Source organism: Tyto alba, unplaced genomic scaffold (assembly GCF_018691265.1).
Source record: "Tyto alba isolate M040663 unplaced genomic scaffold, T.alba_DEE_v4.0 Super-Scaffold_1, whole genome shotgun sequence".
Lineage (NCBI taxonomy): Eukaryota > Metazoa > Chordata > Aves > Strigiformes > Tytonidae > Tyto > Tyto alba.
The window spans coordinates 30,876,109-30,897,437 of record NW_024881261.1 but is presented as its reverse complement, the minus strand read 5'-3'; the positions used below and the strand labels follow the sequence as shown (position 1 = coordinate 30,897,437).

The 21,329-nt window shown below is 45.7% G+C and overlaps 1 protein-coding gene across 6 annotated transcripts; it reads left to right on the top strand.

The window, feature by feature from the left end:
- The first annotated feature begins 56 nt into the window (after positions 1–56).
- NCOA4 (nuclear receptor coactivator 4) lies at positions 57–17,691 on the top strand. Of its 6 annotated transcripts, none has more exons than XM_032994083.2 (10): positions 57–80; positions 10,585–10,738; positions 11,194–11,334; positions 11,460–11,548; positions 12,046–12,154; positions 12,764–12,835; positions 13,501–13,647; positions 13,877–14,887; positions 15,261–15,350; positions 15,933–17,691. In XM_032994083.2, exons 2-10 carry the CDS (start codon positions 10,598–10,600, stop codon positions 15,936–15,938), a joined length of 1,806 nt encoding a protein of 601 aa, XP_032849974.1. In that variant the 5' UTR covers positions 57–80; positions 10,585–10,597; the 3' UTR covers positions 15,939–17,691. The 6 variants fall into 6 exon arrangements, with proteins under 6 accessions (XP_032849974.1, XP_042647500.1, XP_042647516.1 ...); XM_042791566.1 differs by lacking the exon at positions 57–80 and adding an exon at positions 4,639–4,705; XM_042791582.1 differs by lacking the exon at positions 57–80 and adding an exon at positions 4,900–4,922.
- Positions 17,692–21,329: the final 3,638 nt, after the last annotated feature.

Here is a 21,329-nt window from a genome sequence, read left to right as displayed (position 1 = left end):
TTCAGCCAAACACCACAGGGAGAATTATATCAGGCACTGAAGCAAAGCCACGCTCCTGACCTTGGCACGTCTCATTACAGGTATGTAGTCTTTATGACAATTTTTCAGTGATGTGAACATTACTGTCTTGGAAGAGGTTGCTGATGAAGCCAGTAACACACTTGCTGACAAATAATACTTTGTGTTGGCACATTTTTGTGTAGCTATCGGACCATTCCTGCTGTCACTGAAGATGTATGTGGTCAAACTTATTGTAACCCACAAAACATACAGGGACATTCCTCTTGTTGGTAAGGCATGTGTGAGTTGAAGTACCTATCTGTCATACCTGAAGTGAGTGTGCCATCCCCTTGATGGAGAGAAAACATTTGATTTCTGGCCATGAAATAATTTCCTGTTTTTGAAAAAGGATACATGTCTATGAAATGGTTGCTGTTTGAGATGCATCTACCGGCTGAAGCTTTGGAGGGTTTCAGGAGGGAAAAATTAATAACAGAAAAAGGCAGAAGAAAAAAATGGGTGAAGATGAAAACGGCCATACCTGTGGTTTTGTTTTAGACAATGTGTGGGACCGGTAGGAAGGCCTACTTGCCTAGGTATCTGTCACACAAAAGGTGTTGTGTTGACAAACAACTGAATGTTTGGGTATGTGCTTACTAACATGTCTGTGCACAGGGTCCTAATACCTTCACTGCATACACGATGAAGTAGTAGATAAATAAAGGTATTTTGCTCTACAATTGCTAGTAACCCCTATTGCACAAGAGAAATAATTTCTGTTATCACATGTTAATCTGTCCCTTTTCTCTGTCTGTCTACTGAGGGATGACACTTCTTTGGTTAAAACTTCTGTTATTTTTTGCATTGATAAGTTTGGACCACAAGAAGTAAAAGAGTTGTTCATGTCTGTGGCAGGACCCTTATTCACAAACGCTGAGTTCTCACTGCAGCCCACTGCTTCCAGAAGTAATTTCTGCCTTTGGTTAGAATTCCTGGAGAAGCTACAGAAACATCTTTCTGGGAACCTCTTTAAATGAAAGATGTGCGTGGAGTTAGGTGTAGTCTGTACTTCTGTTTCACGTGAAGTAGGATAGATTATATGTGGGACAGATGAATAGACAGCAATTTTTAAAAGTTTGCAGAAATGAGAAGTCCTTAGAGGAAGGAAAAAGGCTGAGTGCGGGGTGCAGGAAAAGGTTATTAAAACATCTGGTTACAGTCTGCCTACAAAGCATTTGTACGGGAGTTCAAAAATACTTAGTTCATCTCTGGCATCGAGGTAGTTCAACACAAAAAGCAAAGACTCAAGGCGAGTAAATACAGCGCAGAGAGCTTTGGCAATCCCCTGCAGGGAAGCAAAGCCTTGGACTTAAGCACGACTGCCTGCTGCCCCGCTGGGCTCCTGGGGCGGGCTGGTGGCTGCGAGGTTGGCCTCCGGCCACAGGCAGGACGAGCTCCGGGAGATGGACAGGCTGGGGCACAGCCGTGGGACCGAGTGCCAGATTACGGCCTGCCTGGAAGGGGACCAAGGACAGACGTCAGCGAGGATACGCGGGAGGGGAGGGAGGGCCATGCACCCGGGCTGGCAGGGACAGGGAAGACAGCCTGCTGCCAGCGGCAGAGCCTGCAGCAACTGGCGATTCCCCTGGGAGCTGCGTGAATTTCCCAGATGCCTATGATGACAGCTCTTCTACAGTTTCATACCCCGCTTTGGGACCAGGGCTGTCTCTGAGAGGAGCCGCGGTCAGGTTGTCAGTCTGCCTTGGCATCTGGCTTCACCTCCAGCTGTGCCGTGCTTGCTGCACAGCTGCCAGTGTGCTGGACTTCATTTCCCTTCTAAAAGGCATCGATGTGCTGCTCAACTGTGTGGTAGAGTTGCAGACCAGGGAAATTACATTATGGGGCATTAAACATAGGAGTTAACACAACTGATTGTCTGCAACTAAATTACTGCAGTTAATGAAAGAGGAGCAGTCTAAACAGGAACCAGAAACATTCTTTAACAACATGTGCATAAACCCCATAGAATTTTCTATAAAATCATTGCAGCAGAGAATGTTCCTCAAGTTCTTTGTGCCTTGGATGGTGCAGGCTAGTGAAGTTTGGCAGGCCGATACCCAAGAACTGCAGGAAAAGCTTCTACTTCTATATGGAGACTCCTGTTTCAAGGGGGTGTGGAGGGACGAATCCCACCTTGCCCTTGATTCTCACACTGCAGCCGAGCAAGGAGGGATGTCTTTGAGTGCACAAAGAGAGTCATTAAGCACTTTTGCCAAATCAAGGCAAAGCCAAGTGGTGGCTTGTCAGGAAGTATGGGCTTTATGCTGCAGGACTACATACGTGACTCCCATTTGGCAAGAAGTAGCACTGAATTTTGGGTACCGGTGTGCATTATGCAGTGTCATAGACTTCCTAATGGAAAGTTGCATGTGTTTATCCTCTTTAACTATTTTTGTTGTGTATGTAGATCCCTTTTATGCATCCAAAATGCTTCTCTTTGTACTCCGGTTGGAGACTTGCCATCAATACTGACACACAGTTTTATCCAGCACCGAGGAACAACACAATACATAAGTATCCATCATTGCCATTGTCTGAAAGTGAGATCTTCTTGTTCATTTCTCCACAAAATAGCATCCCTACCCAACCTGTTACCCTTATCTTAGCAGACTAGCAATTTGTCCTTCGCTTAGGCTAATGCTATTTTAAATTTCATTTTTTTGTTCTCTACGTAGGTTTGGGTAAAAAACCCACATCTGGTGTGGCTAAGGGTATGGTAGAGGGAGGAGGGGTGTCTATTGCCCTCAGCAGCGGGAGGAAAGGGCCCATTAAAAATATGCATATGGTTCCTTACTCTGCAATTCATTTAGGGGCAAGATGGAAGATGTATCCAACTAGTGAATCCTCCTAGGAAAGCATAACCTTAGCCACAATGAATCCACACAGAGCCTGTACCATGTGAAGCAAATCTACCAGCACGAGTGGTTCCACAAAAACCACTCAAACCACCTGGACTATGATATTGCCTTGGCCAAGCCTATGGAAGACGTAACAGCAAACCACTTTGTCTGCTCTGCCTGCCTGCCCGAGAGAGGCTGGTCTCTTTACCCGGGACAATCCTGCTGGGGAGCTGGATGGGGGGACACAACAGGCATGTGAATGCTGCTGGTTTTCAAGGTCAGACAGGGTTGGTATTATTTTTTCTCTTAAATCCAAATACTCAGAGAAGGATTACATGACACATCCTGTGCCTCCTGTGTGTTTAGACGAGGAAGCCAAATACCTGAAATGCAGGTTCCTAGGGTAACGGGCCATCTGGGGTTAGGTGGCTGACTTCTACTTTCTCTTAGGTCAGCACTGAATCATTTGTACTCTGGCTGCAGCCATGACCCCTAACCACCAGTATGATCCTGTTTCAAAAGGAGGTCTCCTTGGCCTGTGCCCAGAGGAGCTCCTGTGTGTAGGAAGTGGTGACTCAGCTACCCCATGCACACAGAGCTGCACAGATACTTAGGTTTCCATTTGAAGCCCTTTTTCTCTGTTAATGTGTGTTTTAAGTACTGTGCAAACACCCGTAAAAGGTAGAGCTTCACAGACATGCATGGCTGGGTGGTCTCAGACAGGCTGCAATCTACCAAAAAGTGGTAATTAATTTACTCTTTAAGACTCGATTTTGGAGTTTTACAAAGCAGGCATTCTTGATTACTGCGCCTGACACGCAGGAGATAGCTCCTCCTAATGTGTGCATCTGAAAATAAAATCAGCAAGCATACATACTAATTGCATTTTAGCATATTAATTGCATTTTAATAATATTTTTATCATATTCATAACTTTTCCCAGGAACTCATTAGCATATATTAATGTCTCTTGTGCATGTCTGTTGGAGGCTTCAGGTGGTGGTCAGGGGTCTCTAGGTGAAGGCTCGTAGTCGTCTTCACTGTGTCTGCCAGCTGACCCTTACTTCTGCGCAAACTCAGTCCTGTGGTCACGTATATCTTGTCCTTCAAGGCTGGCCTGGTCTGGTTTTGTTGCTCATTTGCAGCTCCCTTATCTTTATGTTTCTTTGCACCTGCCACTACAAGGCTGAACGGCCCCAAGTAAGATTATTTACGAGTTCCTCACCTGATAGTTATTCTAGCTATTCCTCAAAAGATTAGTATTTGTTTTACAGCACAATGGTTAAATGGTTAAAACATTTTAAACCGATCTTGATAATTCTATTCCACAAATAGGTATTTTCTAGTAATCTTAGTTCACAGGCCTCGAGTATCTAAAAGCACGGGCAACAGCCGTGCAGCCCGCTCTCCCTGTCCTCCAGCATAGCAACCGCGTCCTTTGCCCGGCCGAAAACCGCCATGGCGGGCACGAGGAAGCGTTCTGCTGTGGGGAAAAGCTGAAACACCCGGCGCGGTGCAAAGCCCAACCACGCCAGGCGGCGGGGGGCTCCGGGGTGCGGGGGGGGGGGGGGGGGGGCGAGGCTCTGGGCGGGGACTCGCTGCTGCGATCCGCGGGCGCGGGCTGGGCCGCGGCACGGCGACCCCCCCGCTCCCCGCCCTCCTTCCCGCCGCCATCGCGGCGCCAACCGCCGTTCCGCCGCGCCGCCAGGGGGCGGGCGGGGGCGGCGCTCTCGCGAGAGCAGGCCGCTAGCCGGCGCGCGGCCGCGGCGGCACGGGGCTGAGGGGGCGCGCGGAGCCGGGGCCGGGTAAGCGCTGCCTCGCGGCGGGGCGCGGGCCGGGAGGGAGGGAGGGAGGGAGCGTCGGTGATTTCGGGGCGGGGGGGGGGGGGGGGGGGGAAGGTTTCCCTTATGGGCTCCCGGCGTCGCCGCCTGCTTCGGGGCGGTTTGCGGGAAGCGCGCGGCCCTGCGGTTGTAGGAGGTGGCGGCGGCGGCGCAGCGAGGCCGGGCGGTCGCGCAGAGCCGGGTAACGGCGAGGGTAACGCCGCGCCGGCGGGACGGCAGGGAAGAAGGGGACGGGAGGTGGGGTGGCCGGACAGGTCAGTAGGGAAATTACCGGTCTGCGGTGGAGGGCTGACACTGATCGAATACGAAGACGTGTGTGTGTGTGTGGGGGGGTTTCTGCTGATCTCGCTTCCTCTTGATGCCCCTGATAAATTAAGCACTTCTAAAGTTATCTCCCTCCTTAATTGAAAAGTCAAAGTCTTTTGTCAGCAGCTGCGCTTTTCAAAGGTTGCATAAGGAATAACAATTGGGGGTTAGAAACGATCAGGGGTTGTGCACCGCGTGTGCTGGAAGTTTGGGAAATGTATGCTGCTAGCTGATTGGTAAATGGCATGAGCCAGAGCTCCCAGGGATTTTGTCAGGCATTCTTTCGGCTTTAAACTCGGTATTTGTGGCTGGGATTAAAGGCGAAATCTTACAGAGGAACAAGATTGGCTTCGGCTGGAGTTTTAGGTAAGGTATGCAGTCACGAGAGGAGGAAAAAAAAAAGCTGACAGTCATGTAAAAAATACTACCATTCGTAACTCTGCAAGCACATAAGGTATTGATGGATATACAAAGAGTGTGCTGTGCTATCTCTGGGGCCATATGCTTCAAGAAGAGCAAGGGATTTGCCAATTGTTTTCCAAAGGGTTTTAAGTGCAGAAGTCTGAAAGATAGTTGTGCTGTAATGTAAAATCTGTGTTAAGATAACAGCGTGTCTTTTCCACTCTGGGATGTCTGCTTTGGTATTGGTAATTACGCCATAGTGATTTCAGGCCTTTGTGACGAGGTATTTTGCGTTTGTGTTTTTTTTTTTTTTTTGCTTATGTGCCTGCTGTGCTGTATTTAACAAATATTTTTATGACTGCTGGAATAAAATGGTGATCAGACTTCTTGTCTCAGCTGCACTGGTGCCTTGTCACTCTTCAGAACCCAGCTCTTGTGAAGTTGTCTCGGTACGTGTGCTTCATGCACTGACTGGGCTCTTCCAGGGCTGAAAGAGTCTGAAAAGGCAGTTGTGTGTGTTGGGGTCTGTGGCACAGATCCACTGCGGTGCAGGGAGGTAAAAATGACCGAATTGTAGAAAATGTGTTACCTGGGACTTTTAATATTATTATTCCTTAAAGTGTTCATTTCACTTTCTCTCCTACTCAGAACTGTTAGAGGTCATTTTTTGTGCATGTGGCTTGTGATTTACAGTGCTATGTACTTGATTTGGAGTCAGATAATCTCGCCAGCAAAAGCTCCACACAGCAGTTGGCTCATGATGTAGACGCTGTACTGTATGAAACGCTTGTTATGTTTGGATGTAAGTGGAAATTTCTGAGATTCAGCTCGTGTACTTACAGTACTTCACTCCCTGACCACAACTCCCACGTACCTAATTTGGAACGGTTACTTAAGAGGAACTACTGTTTTTTTCGATGGGGCAAAATGGAAATGAAGAGGGATTTCAGTTCAGGCAAGCCAGCTGGTTTGAAACCACAGGAAATCAGGTCGGAGAGACCTTTGGAACAGCCTTGTCCTGCCAACTGAAAGAAATCGTTCCACATTTATAAATAGAGTCTGTTCCACGTGAGGTTTTGTTCCCTTCGGAAGCTTTTTCCTCAGCAGAGGTGCAGCAGGGCCATCTTTTTGAGGTTATTCAACACCCGTTTGAAATGGAAAACAATGATCTTCCCAAGTGGCAGCGGGGATGGCTGTGCTGAAAGTGAAGAGCTGGTAAAACCAGTTTTCTTCTGGCCTGTTAGCAGGTTGTGTAGGCGAGGAAGGGTTGTCCCCTCCTTCTCTGCTCCCCAGCCACGTGGTATTTAATTAAAATATATAAAAAAAAAAAACCCTGTCCAGCAGTTTATGATTTACAAATAAAAGCAACAGAACACAGATTTGGGAAGTAACACCTCAGGGGTGGAGGCAGGCAGCCTGTTTGAAGACTGGAGACTGGCTAGGGCAGTAGGAGAGGTGACGCTGTGACCAGGAGTTTTGGCTGCATGGTCTCTGCGGTGACAGCTCTCCTGTGAGTCTTCTGGGTGAGCATGGAAACAGCCAAAAATCTTTCTGTAAAGACCGGTAGTTATTTTGCCATTAGGAACAATAATTTTCTCTTCCTGCCTCGTTTTGGCATGTTTTTTTTTTTTTTTTTGTTTCATAGCTGTAACATTCATACCGATTACAGGCATGCATGTGCATGTTCTTTCCTCATCTGCCCGTGGAACTGTGGAAGAGCAGATGGGGTAAGAACTGCGTGCGTAGGTGCCGTTTCAGTCCCTCCAGGAGTTAACCGCATCCCAGCCGTTTATTCTCCGAGGATTTCTGGAACTTCTGGACAGGGGAGCCCCTCGGTGCTGGGGTGCGTGTGGCCGGGGCCGGCAGGTTTGATTCGGCTGCCGTGGGGGCTGGCAGCCCTTTTAGCCCTTGTTGCTGCAGGCGGAACATGTGCTGAACGCTTTAGCGCCCGGCCGTGCTTCGTTGCGTTTGTTACATGGAAAAGGCGCGTTGCCACACCGCTCGAGTTGCAAGAAAAGCTGGGTTTTCTTGCCAAACGTTGCGGTTTTGCGGTTTAAAAACTGCCAGTGGGGGGTGCCCGGAGGCACTGGGTGTTTTAGGGGAGGGGAGCCGGGCCGGGCTGCCTCGGCCCGCCCTGCAGAAAGGCCCCGGGGGCGGCCGGCGCCCGCGGGTGGGCTCGCTGCCGCGTGGGGCCGTGTCGCGTCGCGTCGTGTCGCGTCGCGTCGCCTCCCCCGGCCGCTGCCGACGTGCGGGCGGGGCGGGCCGCGGGCTGGCCGCCCCGATAACGGGCCGGGGCCGGGGCCGCCCCTGCGCACCCCGCCCGCCCCTGCCCGGCGGGTTTTGGTGGCCGCGGGGGCGAGCGAGTGGCCGGGGCGGCGATTGCCGGGGGGCCGGGAGCGGGGGCACGTGACTGCCCGACAGCATTTTGGGGTCCGTGCTTCGGCGGAGGAGGAGGAGGTTGAAAATGGAAGCAGCTCGATAAGCAGGACGCGGCTGAGTCGCTTCCTTCGCTCGGGAGGTAAGTGCGAGTTCAGCTGATTTGGGGCGGGGGGAGGTGCGCATCCCGGGACGCGGTGTACCCGCTGTGGGATAACCGTGCAGGCGGAAACGGTTCGATGACATGGAGACGGCCAAAAATGGTGGCTCTGTACTGCAACCGCGTATCCTGTTGCAGAAGTAATTGTTGTTTTGTTTTGTTTTGGGTTTTTTTCTGTTTTACCGTTGAACCTAAGTATATGATCTCGGGTATTTCTGAGCGTGGGATGTGAAAATGTCTTGAACTGCTAGTGCTGTTTGGTGGTAATCGGGAAGCAAGGAAATAGGTGGTTACCTACCTGCGCTTGTTTTTGGTAGAGGCTTGCAGAAATTTAAAAGAAGGACGGGTTGACTCTCATCCTCGACTGAAATGTTAGTTTTATTGGCTAATCTTTGAGAAAGCGTAAGAACAGCCATTTTACAAGAGCTGTCTGGCTGAAGGAAAGCAGCATTCATTCTCTCTGTATACATTTTGGAGAGGGATTCTTGCAGTCAAATGAAAAACCAGAAAAGCAACAAATGTGAGTATTTTCAGGGCTCATTAGAGGGGCATGTGTACGTTTCTTAAATTTGATTGTGTCAGTATGAAATTGCTAATGCAGAGTGTGGAAAAAGTAGCATTTCCTCAGGCATTGAGCCAAATTCCCCAGTGGCATAAATTCAGAAACCACATAAATGGTAATGCAGCACATTTTGGACTTGGCATTTGTAGATACACAGTTTAACATCATTTTCACAAAACTCTTTTAAGTGCATTGTCTGCTGTGCGAGCAAACATGGCAATTGCATTTAGCCTTTCAGACTGTGACTCAGTTGTTATAATGAATGAAATAATAAAGAACAGTTTGAAATTTCTTTGTTTACTTTTGAATATAGAGCAGCTTTTAATATGTCCGACATCCTTGTTTTCTTGGCTGGGTATAACTCTGCCTTTACGTTAATACTTCTAGATGACATCTCAGAGCTAGGGCTGCCACTTCGGTTTTCCTGTAGGTTGTACCTGAGAGAGTTGACAAGCAAGGTAAGAATCTAAGGGGTGTTCTGAAGAGAAAGCTTACTGTTTATTGAACGTCACTAGCAAGGTGAAGATCATGAAACCTTACAGAACTGAACCTGTGGATAGGTTAGAGCATGCAAATACAAGGACAAAACTGGCATTCATAGCACAGAATGGAGAGTGATGTGTTTTGGACTTGGGCACCCAGTCTAATTTGGTGTAGGATTAATATAAGCTTAAAAAATAAATTCAAGTTCACTTCTGTTGTGCTCTGCGCTTCCTAGAAGACGAGGAGTTAGGGCGAGGACAGGATTGAGTTGCGTGCAGGGGCTTGGGGTGGCTTCTGTGCCCGCTCTGCGCTTCCCGGCTGGGCGTACCCGGGGGGTGGGAAGCCCATGGCCTGACAAGGGGGATGAAGCCTCTGCTGTTGCCTCACAGCAAACCTGGCTTTTTCTGTTGGCTTCCATTTGCGAACCACTCCTAGCCCTCTGCTCTCTGAAATACACAATTTTTATGTATCTGGTAGATCTTGGCTGTAGAAGGATTTTGGGGTTGCAGTCTATATGGTCACGGGGCTTGGAAATTGCAGACTAGATAGCTGCTCAGTAACACAAATTCTGTGGTTGTCTTGCCATATTCAAAATACTCTTTTCAGTTCCCTCTAGAGAAGTGGTAAAATCTATGAAATATTTACCTTGTCACATGTGTATGCTTTAATTAATTCTGCTTGGAATTCCCATAGCTGTCATTGCTGAAGACTTGTTTTATATAGAATGTTTATTATGAGTCTTTAGTTAGTGCTTCAGAAATCCCATGGAACTAACAGGAGAATTGAAATTCTTCGGTAACAAAAGACCCACCATTTGGAAGAAACTGCTTATGTTGATGCTTCCCATTTTTACTAAAAATCTGTAGTTAACTTTTTTCCCCTCACTTGCAGAATCATTTCCAGTGTAACTCCTGTAGAAATTTTGTATCTGAGCCCCTTTTACTTGAGGATATGCTGAATCTGAGTAAGTTACCATGGCTGTGACCACAACAAAAAATAATGGGCAGCTGCTCTAAGCCTTTGCAGATTAGTAAAGTGATCCATGTATCAATACTCTTGGTTTTTCAGTTGATCAAACTGTGTTAGAATTTTCTCATTTGGGGGAGCCAGTTCATTTGCCTGCAGCTGAGAAAAGGGTGACTGAAACATTTCCTGCCCCTTGCCCAGCCATTCTCCCCCAGCTCCAGCAGAGCTGCTGGACCTTGCCTGAATCAGCCCTCAGCTGCTGGAGTTTGCTGGTTAGACATAAAAGTAAGAGGAAGGTAAATGGCAGGGGAAGATTGCCTAAACTCCTGTGGTTGAAGCTGTTGTCAAATATCTGTTGGTTTTCCTGCGATTGTGCAAATTCCACAGGCTGAGGCGTTCGAGCGATTTGTCACTCTTGGAGAAAGCTTGGGCTATGTTTAGAAAACTTGCATCAGTGTAAGGTCTTTGGGGTCTTTTTTGTTCACCTTTATAGTGAAGTAGAGCAGATGGTTCTTCATATGATGCCCTTCCTCTTCAGTTAAAGAGGAATAGAAACTAGTAAGACCTTTTTTTTTCATTGTGTTTTAGGAACACTTCAAGAATGAATCCACCACAAGATAGAAGTAGAAATTCCTGCAGCAGTGAGCCTCTGGCAAAGTGCCTTCAAGCAAAGAAGGACTTGGAAACAGCTATATCTGGAATTGTCAAAGCTGAACAACAGATTAAAGAGAACTGGCGGGAGGTAATTTAAATTTATTTTAAAAAAATGTTTTAGTAACTAACATGACTTTAATGACAGTTTTTATTATTCCAGAGTACTTTCTGTTATGGTGAAGGTCTGAAATTTTCCAAGAGACTCGCAAGCATCTTGCTGTGTAATTTGGTCATGTTCTTGACAAAGGTATTCCTGTGTTACTAGCTTAGGCATGCAGAATTTCCTACAGCTGTTGGTTGAAACATCAGAATAAAGAGTTCTTGCAAATGAGACTGTTCTTTGATACTTCTTTAAAGGTAGCCGTGGAACTTTTACTAACTTGAGTCATGAGGTGCTGTGCGTGACTGTGGCTAGTTTTTGAGAAATAAATTGCTCCAAAAATACCACTGATCTGTGACAAATATTACTATGTAATCAGCGCAGCATATGCTTGTTTGTACTGTTTGACAGATGCTCTAGAAATGGTACATGTTACCTTGCAGGTAAAAGCCAAGATTCACAGCCACATAAGCCGCCACCTGGAATGCCTGCGCAGTCGCGAGGTTTGGCTGTTTGAGCAGGTAGATCTCATTCAGCAGCTGAAGGAGGAGGCGTTGCAGCAGCAGGCACAGCAGCTCTGTTGGGTAAGATTTGGCCGTAAATCGTTGCACGGGCATTTTAAAGTAAAGTTTGTTCTTTTTGTCCTCAAAATTTCTCAGTTTTAATCTTAGAAGCCAAAACAATGATATGTGTTTTGTCTTCCATGCAGTATTTGGGACAATTCAACTGTCTTATTCATCAGCTGGAACGCACCTATAGTAACGAACTAGCAAACCAGATTTCAGTTTGCCTGGAGAGGTAAATACATTTTATGATGCAAATTAACACGATTGGTATTTATTTTGACTTACCGATTTAATCAGATTTTTTGATTCCAATAGAAGTAATAATAGATCAAACTCACTGTTTCTTCATTTTTAATGGTTCCTAGAAATAAGATCTTTAAAGCAGTCTGAGATATGATTCCTCTCCTCTTTTGTATCTTAGATTGAAAAGAACAGGACAATAATGAGCAGGGAAGGTATTCATTTGTGCAGATTATTTCAGATATTACTTGATGGCAGTTAAAATAAGGAGAAGAAACTTGTGTCTTGCTGAATATTTATTCTGTTCTTGGCTTGTGGATAGGCACCTCTTTATGCAAGTATTAAAAGTCTTTTTGTTACCTAATTAATGTCAAGTCAGCTTGGAAGCCTTTTTATGAAATAATGGGCTGATTCCCAGAACATCACAGGTGAAGAAGATTGTAATTTTTTTCTTTTTGTCTTTCTGTAACTATTGTCTTACTTTTTCAGACTGGAAAGTCTTACTCTTAAACCAGAGGAGTCTTCCATCCTGAATTTTGAGGCTGACACGTCTTACCTTCGCCAGGCTATTACCTCATTTGGTTCAATTAAAACGATGGTAAGCACCAAGACTCCCCTGAGTTGGAATGCTTGAAAAAAATGATTTTTTTAAGACAGTAGTGCAATATATTCCAAGTGATATTTCTACTTGTAGTTATAGCTTGAATGGATCTTTTGTATGAGTCATATAGTTTTAACTGTATAATGTATACACAGCGGTTTATTAACTCTTGCATCTAGTTCTGATTTTGACTGAGCTTAGATCTAGCTATGTACATGTTATTTTAATATATTTTGGCAGAGACTGAGGGAATGATGATTGTATTCTTACTCTGGTCCAGCAAGTGAAAATGTACGTTACAGTTTTCTTCAGGTATTAATAGTTATACCGCTTAGATGGCTTTCTGTGATATAAATATTTTGGGATTCTTACGTAAGCAGCATATTTCCTGTATAATTGGAGATAATTCCCTTAAAGGAAGTGGACTGAAGGTGGCATTTTTGTAGTAAATCTTTCTCCATTCTGTTTTTAAATGTTGAGAAAATTGTTAGCTACAAAGAGGTGACCAGCTATAACTGCGCTTTACCTCTGCGTTATTGCAGAATTCATCCTAGAAACTGGACAAAACTGAGATTTAAATTAACTTTTACTTTTCTTTCCCCACAGCAAACCTCAGAGAGAGAGAGTGCTTCTCCCTGGTTCTCAGGGCAGAATTGTGCCCTAATGAACTGTGAGCAGGTAAGATTAAGACTTGTACCTGTGAACGATTAATTGCATTAAGGGGAAAAGGAGAATTCAAGCACAGTGCGTTAGCTTGCTTGAGTAATGACTTCCGTTTGTTCGGATGTTCGAGTAGCCAGTAACAGTCTCTGTGGTGAGTGTTAGAGAGCTGATATCCTAGCTGCTCCAGGAATAGACATGCAGGAACACAGCATGAAAGTGGATTTGGAGAGTGACTGTCAGAATTTTTTAATTGAATATTCCTTGATGTTGTCAAGCCAGGACTTGGAACTGTCTGGTTCCTTTTACTGCAAAAATTAGCGGGAAATCTTACATTGGACTCTGCACGGAAAGAGCATCAGTGAAGGGGGTTACCAATTAGGAACAGGAGTTGTGGTCAGAAGGAGGGTGATGGCTGTGTTATAAATATCAGAACTGTACGTTGTAGAAGCTGTCACTTCCCTGTCTTATTTGCTCTCTGAGGAATCCGGGATCGCGAAACAACCTAGCAGTGCAGTGGCTTAGAATCACAGAGGCAACTGAAGATTTTTTTTCTTAATTAGAAGGGACTGGTATTTCTTTTGGTTCAGAAATACCGATGCATGTTAAATGCCTGTTTTGATGTTCACCACAGGTTACCTCAGCAATTAGACTTTCTCATAACCAAGAACATTCTTTCTCAGCAGAAAACACTGTGTGGGACGGTGAGTGCCTCGCTTGCTGACTGGCTGCTTGGAAGCAGACCTGGGGGTGTTTGCCAGGCTCCGTATGTTCCCAGCACCAATCTGGAAGAATGGGTTACGCAGAAATGTGTGTCAGAGCCCAGCCAGGTAAGCCTTTTACTCACTAACCGAGTTTTTAATAAAGGGGAAAACACAGTATCTGACTGCAGGCGGAATATGGTGGGAATTAAGCTGCCTGTAATTCTCTTCCCTCTGCCTCACATTCAGCTAATACATCTGCATTTACTATCAGACTACTCCAAGCTGTAACTGTGCAAACAGTTGCCGAATATTGTCTTTTAGTGTTAATAGATGCATTTCAATGTGTCTTTACTAGGATTTAAATTCTTCCAAAGTCTGTTATTTTGAGCAAGCCTGGGGAAATCTGAAAGATTTGGAAAACTGGCTCCTGCAGAATCAACAGCGTGACGTCACTGGGAAGACAGACTCCCTTGGCCGCAAGGACTCCACCTCTACTTTCAACTCGTCCTTTTCCACTTTTGAGAAGGTGGAGGAATTGGAATCCCTTGGGCAAGAAGAGATGGACCTCTCTGACTGGCTGCTTACCCCTGACACAGAAAATGGAAGTAGTGCTTCAGATGAGAAATGGAAGCATGAATTTAAACCTTTTAGGGAAGAATTTAATTTGAATGATTGGCTCCTCAAAGCTGAAACATGTACCAGCTGTTGTGGCAGCCAGATCAAAAGTGTGGAAATCGAGAACCTGGGAAATCTGAAGTGCCTGAATGAGCATCTTGATGGAAAGAAATCACCCACTACATCTGCTGTAAATGGCTGGCTTCTTCAGCATCCCCAGGCCCCACTGAAAGTGGAAGATGTGTGCAAAGCTAATGAGCTGTGTGCCAGCTTTTCAGAATGCGTGTGTGATGAAAACTGTGGAAAAGAGGCTCTGTGTAAATGGCTTCTGAAGAAAGAAGGGAAGGATAAAAATGGAGTTCCAGTCAGCCAGAAAGAGGTACCAAACCCTGAGCACGAGAAGACCAAGTCTGCTGTCAATGCCTGGCTTGGCCCTGCACAGCAGCTCGCAGGGGAACCCGTTAGTGTGGAGAAAGCGGATTATTCAGCAGAGGTCGCAGAACCCTTGAAAGTATTGCTTGAAAGGCCTCTGACGAGCTGGCTGGCCAAGTCTGAGCACAAAGCAGAAGGTGCAGAAGAAAAGGGAAGCAGGGAAAAAGCAGACAGTAGTTTCAAGAGTCCTTTCCTAGACCTCTTGGCTCCATTCCACCACCCCTTGAATGTAAACAGTTGGGTGTTGACTTCAAACAACCTAGAAAATGTGAACCCACCTCCAGCAGAAGATAAATGGCTTCTACGCAAGAAAGCACAAGTGAGCATGTTCATAAGTATTTTTACTGCTGTGTCTTAAGCCATTGTGCTGGGTGTATTGTTTAACTGAATTTAATGTCTGCCTTCTCTTCCAAATTCACAGCTCTTCTGGATAATACTAACAGTTTTAAGGTTTCTTGGCTCTTTTTGTGTTTTCGGTGATTATTACTTAGTTACTTAAGTAGATGAAGTCAGTGTTCAACACAGAACAAGTTAATTTTGAAGTATAGCTACTCTTGCTAAATGAAGAAAATAGTAATCTCCAAGATTCAGAAGTCAGTTTTGTTTTCTTTGTGAACACTTGACAGAATTTGAAGGTGCATTAGAATGTATTTATGTTTGAAGATCAATAATTAAGGTGACTTCTCTTTCAGGACTTTGGCCTTCCTACAGTTTGTGACCTTTTTGCCTGTATGAAACTCAATGGAGATAAAGAAAAATGGCTGTATCGGACTCCTTTACAGGTAGGATGCACAGAATGTTTTAGAACAGCTGAGCCTAAACAGAACTTGGGGTGCAGGGTACAGACGATGGCAGCTAACTGATGTCTTCAGAGTTCTCCATACGCAGTGTTGAACAGCATTACGATTTTTCTCCCCATATACCTTTTTAACAGCTTGGACCATTCTGTTCTTTTCATAATTCTTCCACTTTTGATTGCAAGCCAGGGAGGGAATTATGTTTTTGAGTAAATTGCTCTTCAGCTGATTGACGCTTGATAGAATCTTGGTAATTTCTATTTTAACTAGAATGTGCAATTAATGTCTAAATTTCCAGGCAGCTGCTTTCTTATCTCAGTAGTGTGTTTACAGTGGACATCATGTTTCTCCTCTCTGCCAAGATAACTCTTTATCATTGTTTTAGAAATTAATCAAAAAAAGTCCTTCTTAGCAGGTGTACTTCAAACCCTGAAAGGCAAAATACTCAGTTCTAGAACTACGTTAGTATGACTCTCCCCGCCACCCTGGGTGTCTTATACATGTTTTTTTCCAAAAGCGCTGCTTTCTGTTTCTCAAAGAGAATAACCCAGTTTTAAACTTGTTTAGATGTGAAGAACTGGAAATACAGAAATCATCCCCTTCCTGCTGATCAATCGCACATCATGCTGAGTGACTGCAGCCAGCTGAATTCTTGTGTTTGTGTTTGGCCATCTGCTTTTTCTTCTAAAATTATAACAAAAAGAAAGATTATTCATATAACAGAGCTACGGTGCAGAAGATGCCTTTTTGTTATGATTAATTCTGAAATGTAAACCCACTGAGCATAAGCAATCTGATACTATTAGAGGTGTTAGTAAATTTGTATTTGTTATGGGACTACGTGAATCTTTTTTAATGGGCTGTCACTTGAAGTATGTTGAAGCCAGTGCAAGTGTAAAGCAGAATCTGTCTGGTGCTGTGAAACGTCCACCTTTGGCAGTGGCTTTAGAAGCGTTGCCGTTCCGTTCAGCTGCTACGACTTTGTCACGAGTTGGGTACCAGCTTACTGGGGTTGCGAGATAAGAGGCTGTATTTGGAAACAGTTTCTTTTATTGAGCAGTTGCTAACTTAAAGTTAGGATTCGTTTGCACCTTGTATCGGTGTGTCTCCTGGCCGAGTATGTGTAGTCCAGTTTTGGAAGTTTGTTTATGGGATGTGACATGTGACAAGAGACTTGGTAACTTAGTTTTGAATTAAAAGTTTCCTTGCAGATTTTTGAGCCGTTCAGAGAACCAGGGTAGGGTGTTAATTTTTTTGCATCAGTAGATCAGATCCTACGATGTCCCCAGCTTTTAATAACTATGAATTTCACCGGAAAAGCTGTAAGATGAAATGTGTACCTTTCTACTAGTTCTAGATAATTCATAATGAACTTTTCTTGACTAAACCACTGAAAAGTAGGCACCTTAGCCACATAATATTTAAAGGTAATATTTAGGGAATTTGATGCCTTCTCATCAGGTTGATGTCATGGTGTTTAATTGGGAAACACTAACTCAGCAAACTGCGTGGCTCCCACTGATCTGTTTTAAAGATATTGAAGCTGTGGATTTCCACGTTGTTATGCATATGAAAGTGGGGTCAAGTAACTCTGATCCTGATAGCTGTGGACATAATAGGAGCAATACCTCCTTAGGTATTTAACATTTTGAGCCTGTGGGAAAGAGCAGGGAGATGTTAGATGGAAATGAGCAGCTTCTGCTCATTTAACAAATTGCTCTTGATGACTACAAAAATAGCCTCCCCTTTTCCCCATCCCTGCAGCCTGCCTGGGAGTAACAGTGAGTTCAGTTCTTCACAACCCTGTAGAAAGGAAATTGTTAGCAAGATCCAACCTTGGTGTCGTTTTGCAGTGTGAACACATTCCTGTCTGATAGAACCTGTGCATCTGTTGAAAAGTAAGTTTTTAGTCCGAGAGGGGGACACTGCACGTCTGAAACCAGCCCCCGCAAGGGCTTCGTGTCAGTGGACTGCTTGAGGCTTTCATACTTCCCTAGTTGGGGCCTTCTGTTGGAAGCAGAAACACGTTTTTGAAGTTCACTTTCCCCTTGAACGTGTCCTTGCTGCTGCATGGGAACACTGCACTGTGAGTAACTCCAATAGCCTAACTTGATTAGCAGTTGAACTTAATGAAGGTGATTGACGTGCAGCCCATCTCTTATAATTCCTTGTAGTCGTCATCGTGTGCTACTTTGTCAGTTCATTATGAACCTTTAAAACTTGGGGGTATGTATTCCTTTACTTACTCAACTGACTTGTTATCACTAATTGATATTTATGTAAAACACTGATTAGTCTTTTCCATTAAAAAATAATTGCAACCAAAGGGTGTGGTGTGTCTCCTTTGCAAGCTGGTTAACCCAAAATGCTGCGGCAGGTTGCTGAGGTGGCTCCTCCTGGGTGCAGCTGTGCTTCCCTCCACGTGCTGGGTTCACACGGTTCAGTTCCGTTTGCCCCCTCCCCGCGGTGGCACCAGGGCACGACCCCGATGGGGGAAAACTGCCCGTTCCTGCGCTGCCGTGTACTCGGCCTTTACTCGGCTGCTGTGAAAAATGCAGATTTAGACAAAATCACGTTTGTTTCTTAGCGCTCTTGAATGCTTAAGGAGGATTTACGGATTTCAGCCCATGGCCGTGTGGTGTGGCTGCACAACTGGAAGCACCTCTGGCCTTCCTGCTCTCCTGGTTTTTGAACGTTACCCCTGCTGCGTGTTTTGCTCCTCCTCTGAGGATTTTCCATTCCTTTGAACTCCAGGCTGCATGGTACCATTAAGAGAACATTCTCCTGAGACAGCAGGCAGCTGGGCCTGGCAGCCTTTCAACCATGCTATCTTGAATTTCGCGTGTGGGTGTGCGTACGCACGGCTTTTCTAAGTGGACTAGAGGTTCTGTGCTAGGACCAGCCACGTGCACAACTCCTGACCATGTATCCTGAACGTTTAGTTTTCAAAGACAGGGAAAAAAATACTTCAGGTCTTCCGAAGACATGGAAACAGAGCAGCAGGAGGAGACTGCTGTTCCTGGCTTCTCTGGATAACATTTGGAGCTCTTTATGCAAGCGGAGATTATCGGATTGTACCAAGGACTAGGGTCCTCTCCGAAATGCCACAACTTTACTTCTCTCCCTTGCTGTGGAGCTGGAGCAGTTACCTTCCCCTTCTCTCACAGCTGAGCTTCTGTAACAAACGAATCCTCCTCACTCACTTCAGTGCAAAGTAACTGAAACGCCCTGTGTTCGCGTTACGTAGTGGTGCAAGTATGGAGCTCCAGGGCTACTTCCAGGTGGGGGACTACAAGCCGGGCGGTGCCCGGGGGAGGCCGGTTGCATCCCAGCCCTGGGGGCAGCGGAGGAGGGGGAAGGCCGGCGGGGTCCCTCCTGGGCAGCGCTGGCTGCGGTAGGCGCCAGCCGAGCCCAGGGCCAGCCGCCCTTTCCTGTCACAGGCTGCAGAGCTCCGCGGCCACCGCACCCCTCAAACCTGCTGGGGTGGGAGTCTGGCAGCGGCGCTCGTGGGACGGGGAGAGAGGGCTGGCCGAGGCGGGAGGGGCGGCCGAGGGGAACACAAGACCGGTCTCGAGGACGCTGTGAAAGTGCCAAAAGAGGCCGCAGAAGCCTTTGGTGTCCCTGCGGCGCCTGGCATTCGACAGCACAGGCCAATGCTCACATAACAAAGCTCCCTTTACAACGTCCCGATTTCCTATCTAGAATTTATTAAGCACAGGGGTTACTTTCTGTTAAAGCACAAAGAAGTATTTTCTCCTCCTCCTTTTACCAGACCCAGGTTAGGTCAGAGGAAACGAGCTGTTAATGCTGGATCATTTTTTCTGCCCTAGCATCCCTTTCCCTCCTGTTTTCAAAAGCAGCTTCTGCTGCGCTGAGGAAGCTGGAGATCCCTACCACATGCCTAGTGATTTTTCAAGACATAACCCCAACTATAAGAGAAGTCACCTGCTGACAGGGAATGGTGAAAGCACCTTCCTCTGGTTCCAAAGACTCTGCAAAAGCAGCTTTACAAGATTAAAAAAGCTTTCATCACACCTGTTATCTCAGACTCCCCCATTGCTGCCACAGCATGGAAAGCTGTCACAGATCCATCAGCAAAACTAAATGCCGTGAGTGGCACTGCAAAAGGATAAATCACTGTTCTTCAAGATGGCCAAGGTCTCCCGTGCTCACATTTATGTACTGATGTATGGGAGGACTCTAACTTGCTTGCCAAATCTTGTTTGCAACTTGATTTTTCTTCTTTTTTTTTTTCCTACTGAACTCTGATATGCTTTTGGTCACAGCTTTAAGTAGCAACTTCATATTGACTGTTCTCCATTAAATTGTTAACACGGTCAGTCTTGGCATAGAACATCGTAAAGATGTTCTCTGTATTCTGTACTTACAATTCACCTCCCTCACTGTTGCCTCTGTGCTGGTTTTCTTTCACAGTTCAAGCTATGGATCACACATACACAAACAGGTTATGAGAAAAAGCTTTTAACAGCCCCTAGAAACACAGCTATTTCAGAAAAATGCACTCTGCTCTGCCCCTGCGGTAAGCAATTCCAGGAAATTTGAACTTATTGCAGACCAGATAACATGCTGTCTCAAGAGTCAGCCTAGCCTTAGAGTTGTGGCAACTTTGAACTTAAAAAAGGTTGGTTGTGCATTATCTCCAGTGCACCTAAAGGAGGAAAGACCTATAAGCTTCACGGCTTTCCCACTTCAGTTAGGGGCAGAGAGTTCCTGGGTCATGTTTCAGTCCTGAAAAAGTCTCTAGCAAAACAGACACCCTGCAAAGTTCCTAACACTAAAAAGCAGCCCTCCCTCACCCCGAGCCCCAAATTGGCTTCCAGTCCTTCACCCAGCATAGTCAAGCGTGCAGGAGTGAAGCGCCATTAACAGAGACCAAGAAACAGGCGGGGAGGAACTCGCCCATGCCAATGGGGAAAGGAAAAGCAGCTCAGGAAGCAAGCGCACACGTTTTCCTGCTGTCCCACCCGGCAGCACTGCCCAGCTGGCGCCTATGTCACCTTTCTGCAGCCTGTGAGTAGGACAGTTTCTTTGGTGGCATGGCCCTCAAAAAACACATGCTAGAAGGTCTGGCTCTGACACCGCAACAGTAACACCCAGCCCAGGAGAAGAGGGTGGAACATAAGGCTTAACAAGAAACAGCATTTACAAAGCAGGTGAGGAAAAGACCCGTTTCCTTTATGCCACATCTAGTTAAGTGCTGGCATAGGGCACCTACTCTGAGCTGGTAGCCAAGCAAAGCTAATTGAGTTCAACTGTGAAGGCTCGTTAGCTGGTGCACTTGCTCTATAAAAAGCTAGTCTCAGGAGTCACCTCCTAAAGCTGCTTCTCAACAAAGCTGAATTTCCTCTTGGAGGAAGGTAAGAGCTGCTACCTTCTCTCTACTGCTCTTTTTGGGTTTATTTTCTTGTGTTTAACATAGTTATCAAGAGCTGTTTTGGTAGCGAGAATTTAAGTAAAGTAAACTCTTGTTTTGTATGAAGGTATCTACTTGAAGTTTCTTGGTTTTCCCTTGCCCTGCCTTCATGCCATCTCAGACCTGTTTAATTGTTCACAGACTCTATTTAAAACTGAAGGAACAAGCTGTTACACGATAACTAATTACTGAACTAATTCACAACTTACTGTTTAATTTATCTGCAAACAATGCTTGGTACATAGTTTAACACTGGAGACGGTGCAGGTTTGTCACACCTTTTCGCTCTGCCAATAATCTACAAACGTTACTTGGGGGAAAGAGCTTGCTGCCGATTAAAAATCCTGTAATAAGCAATATGAGAGGAGCAGTTATACTGTTTAGTTTCTAACTGTTGGCTAAACGAATTCTGAGATCCTGGAGCACCCAAGTGTTTTGATAATCCAGTGGCAGCTGTTCTGTAACAGCAACTGTACCTCATCCAGAAGCAATCAGTTCCTTATTTATTAGAACAAACAAGGGAGTGGAGT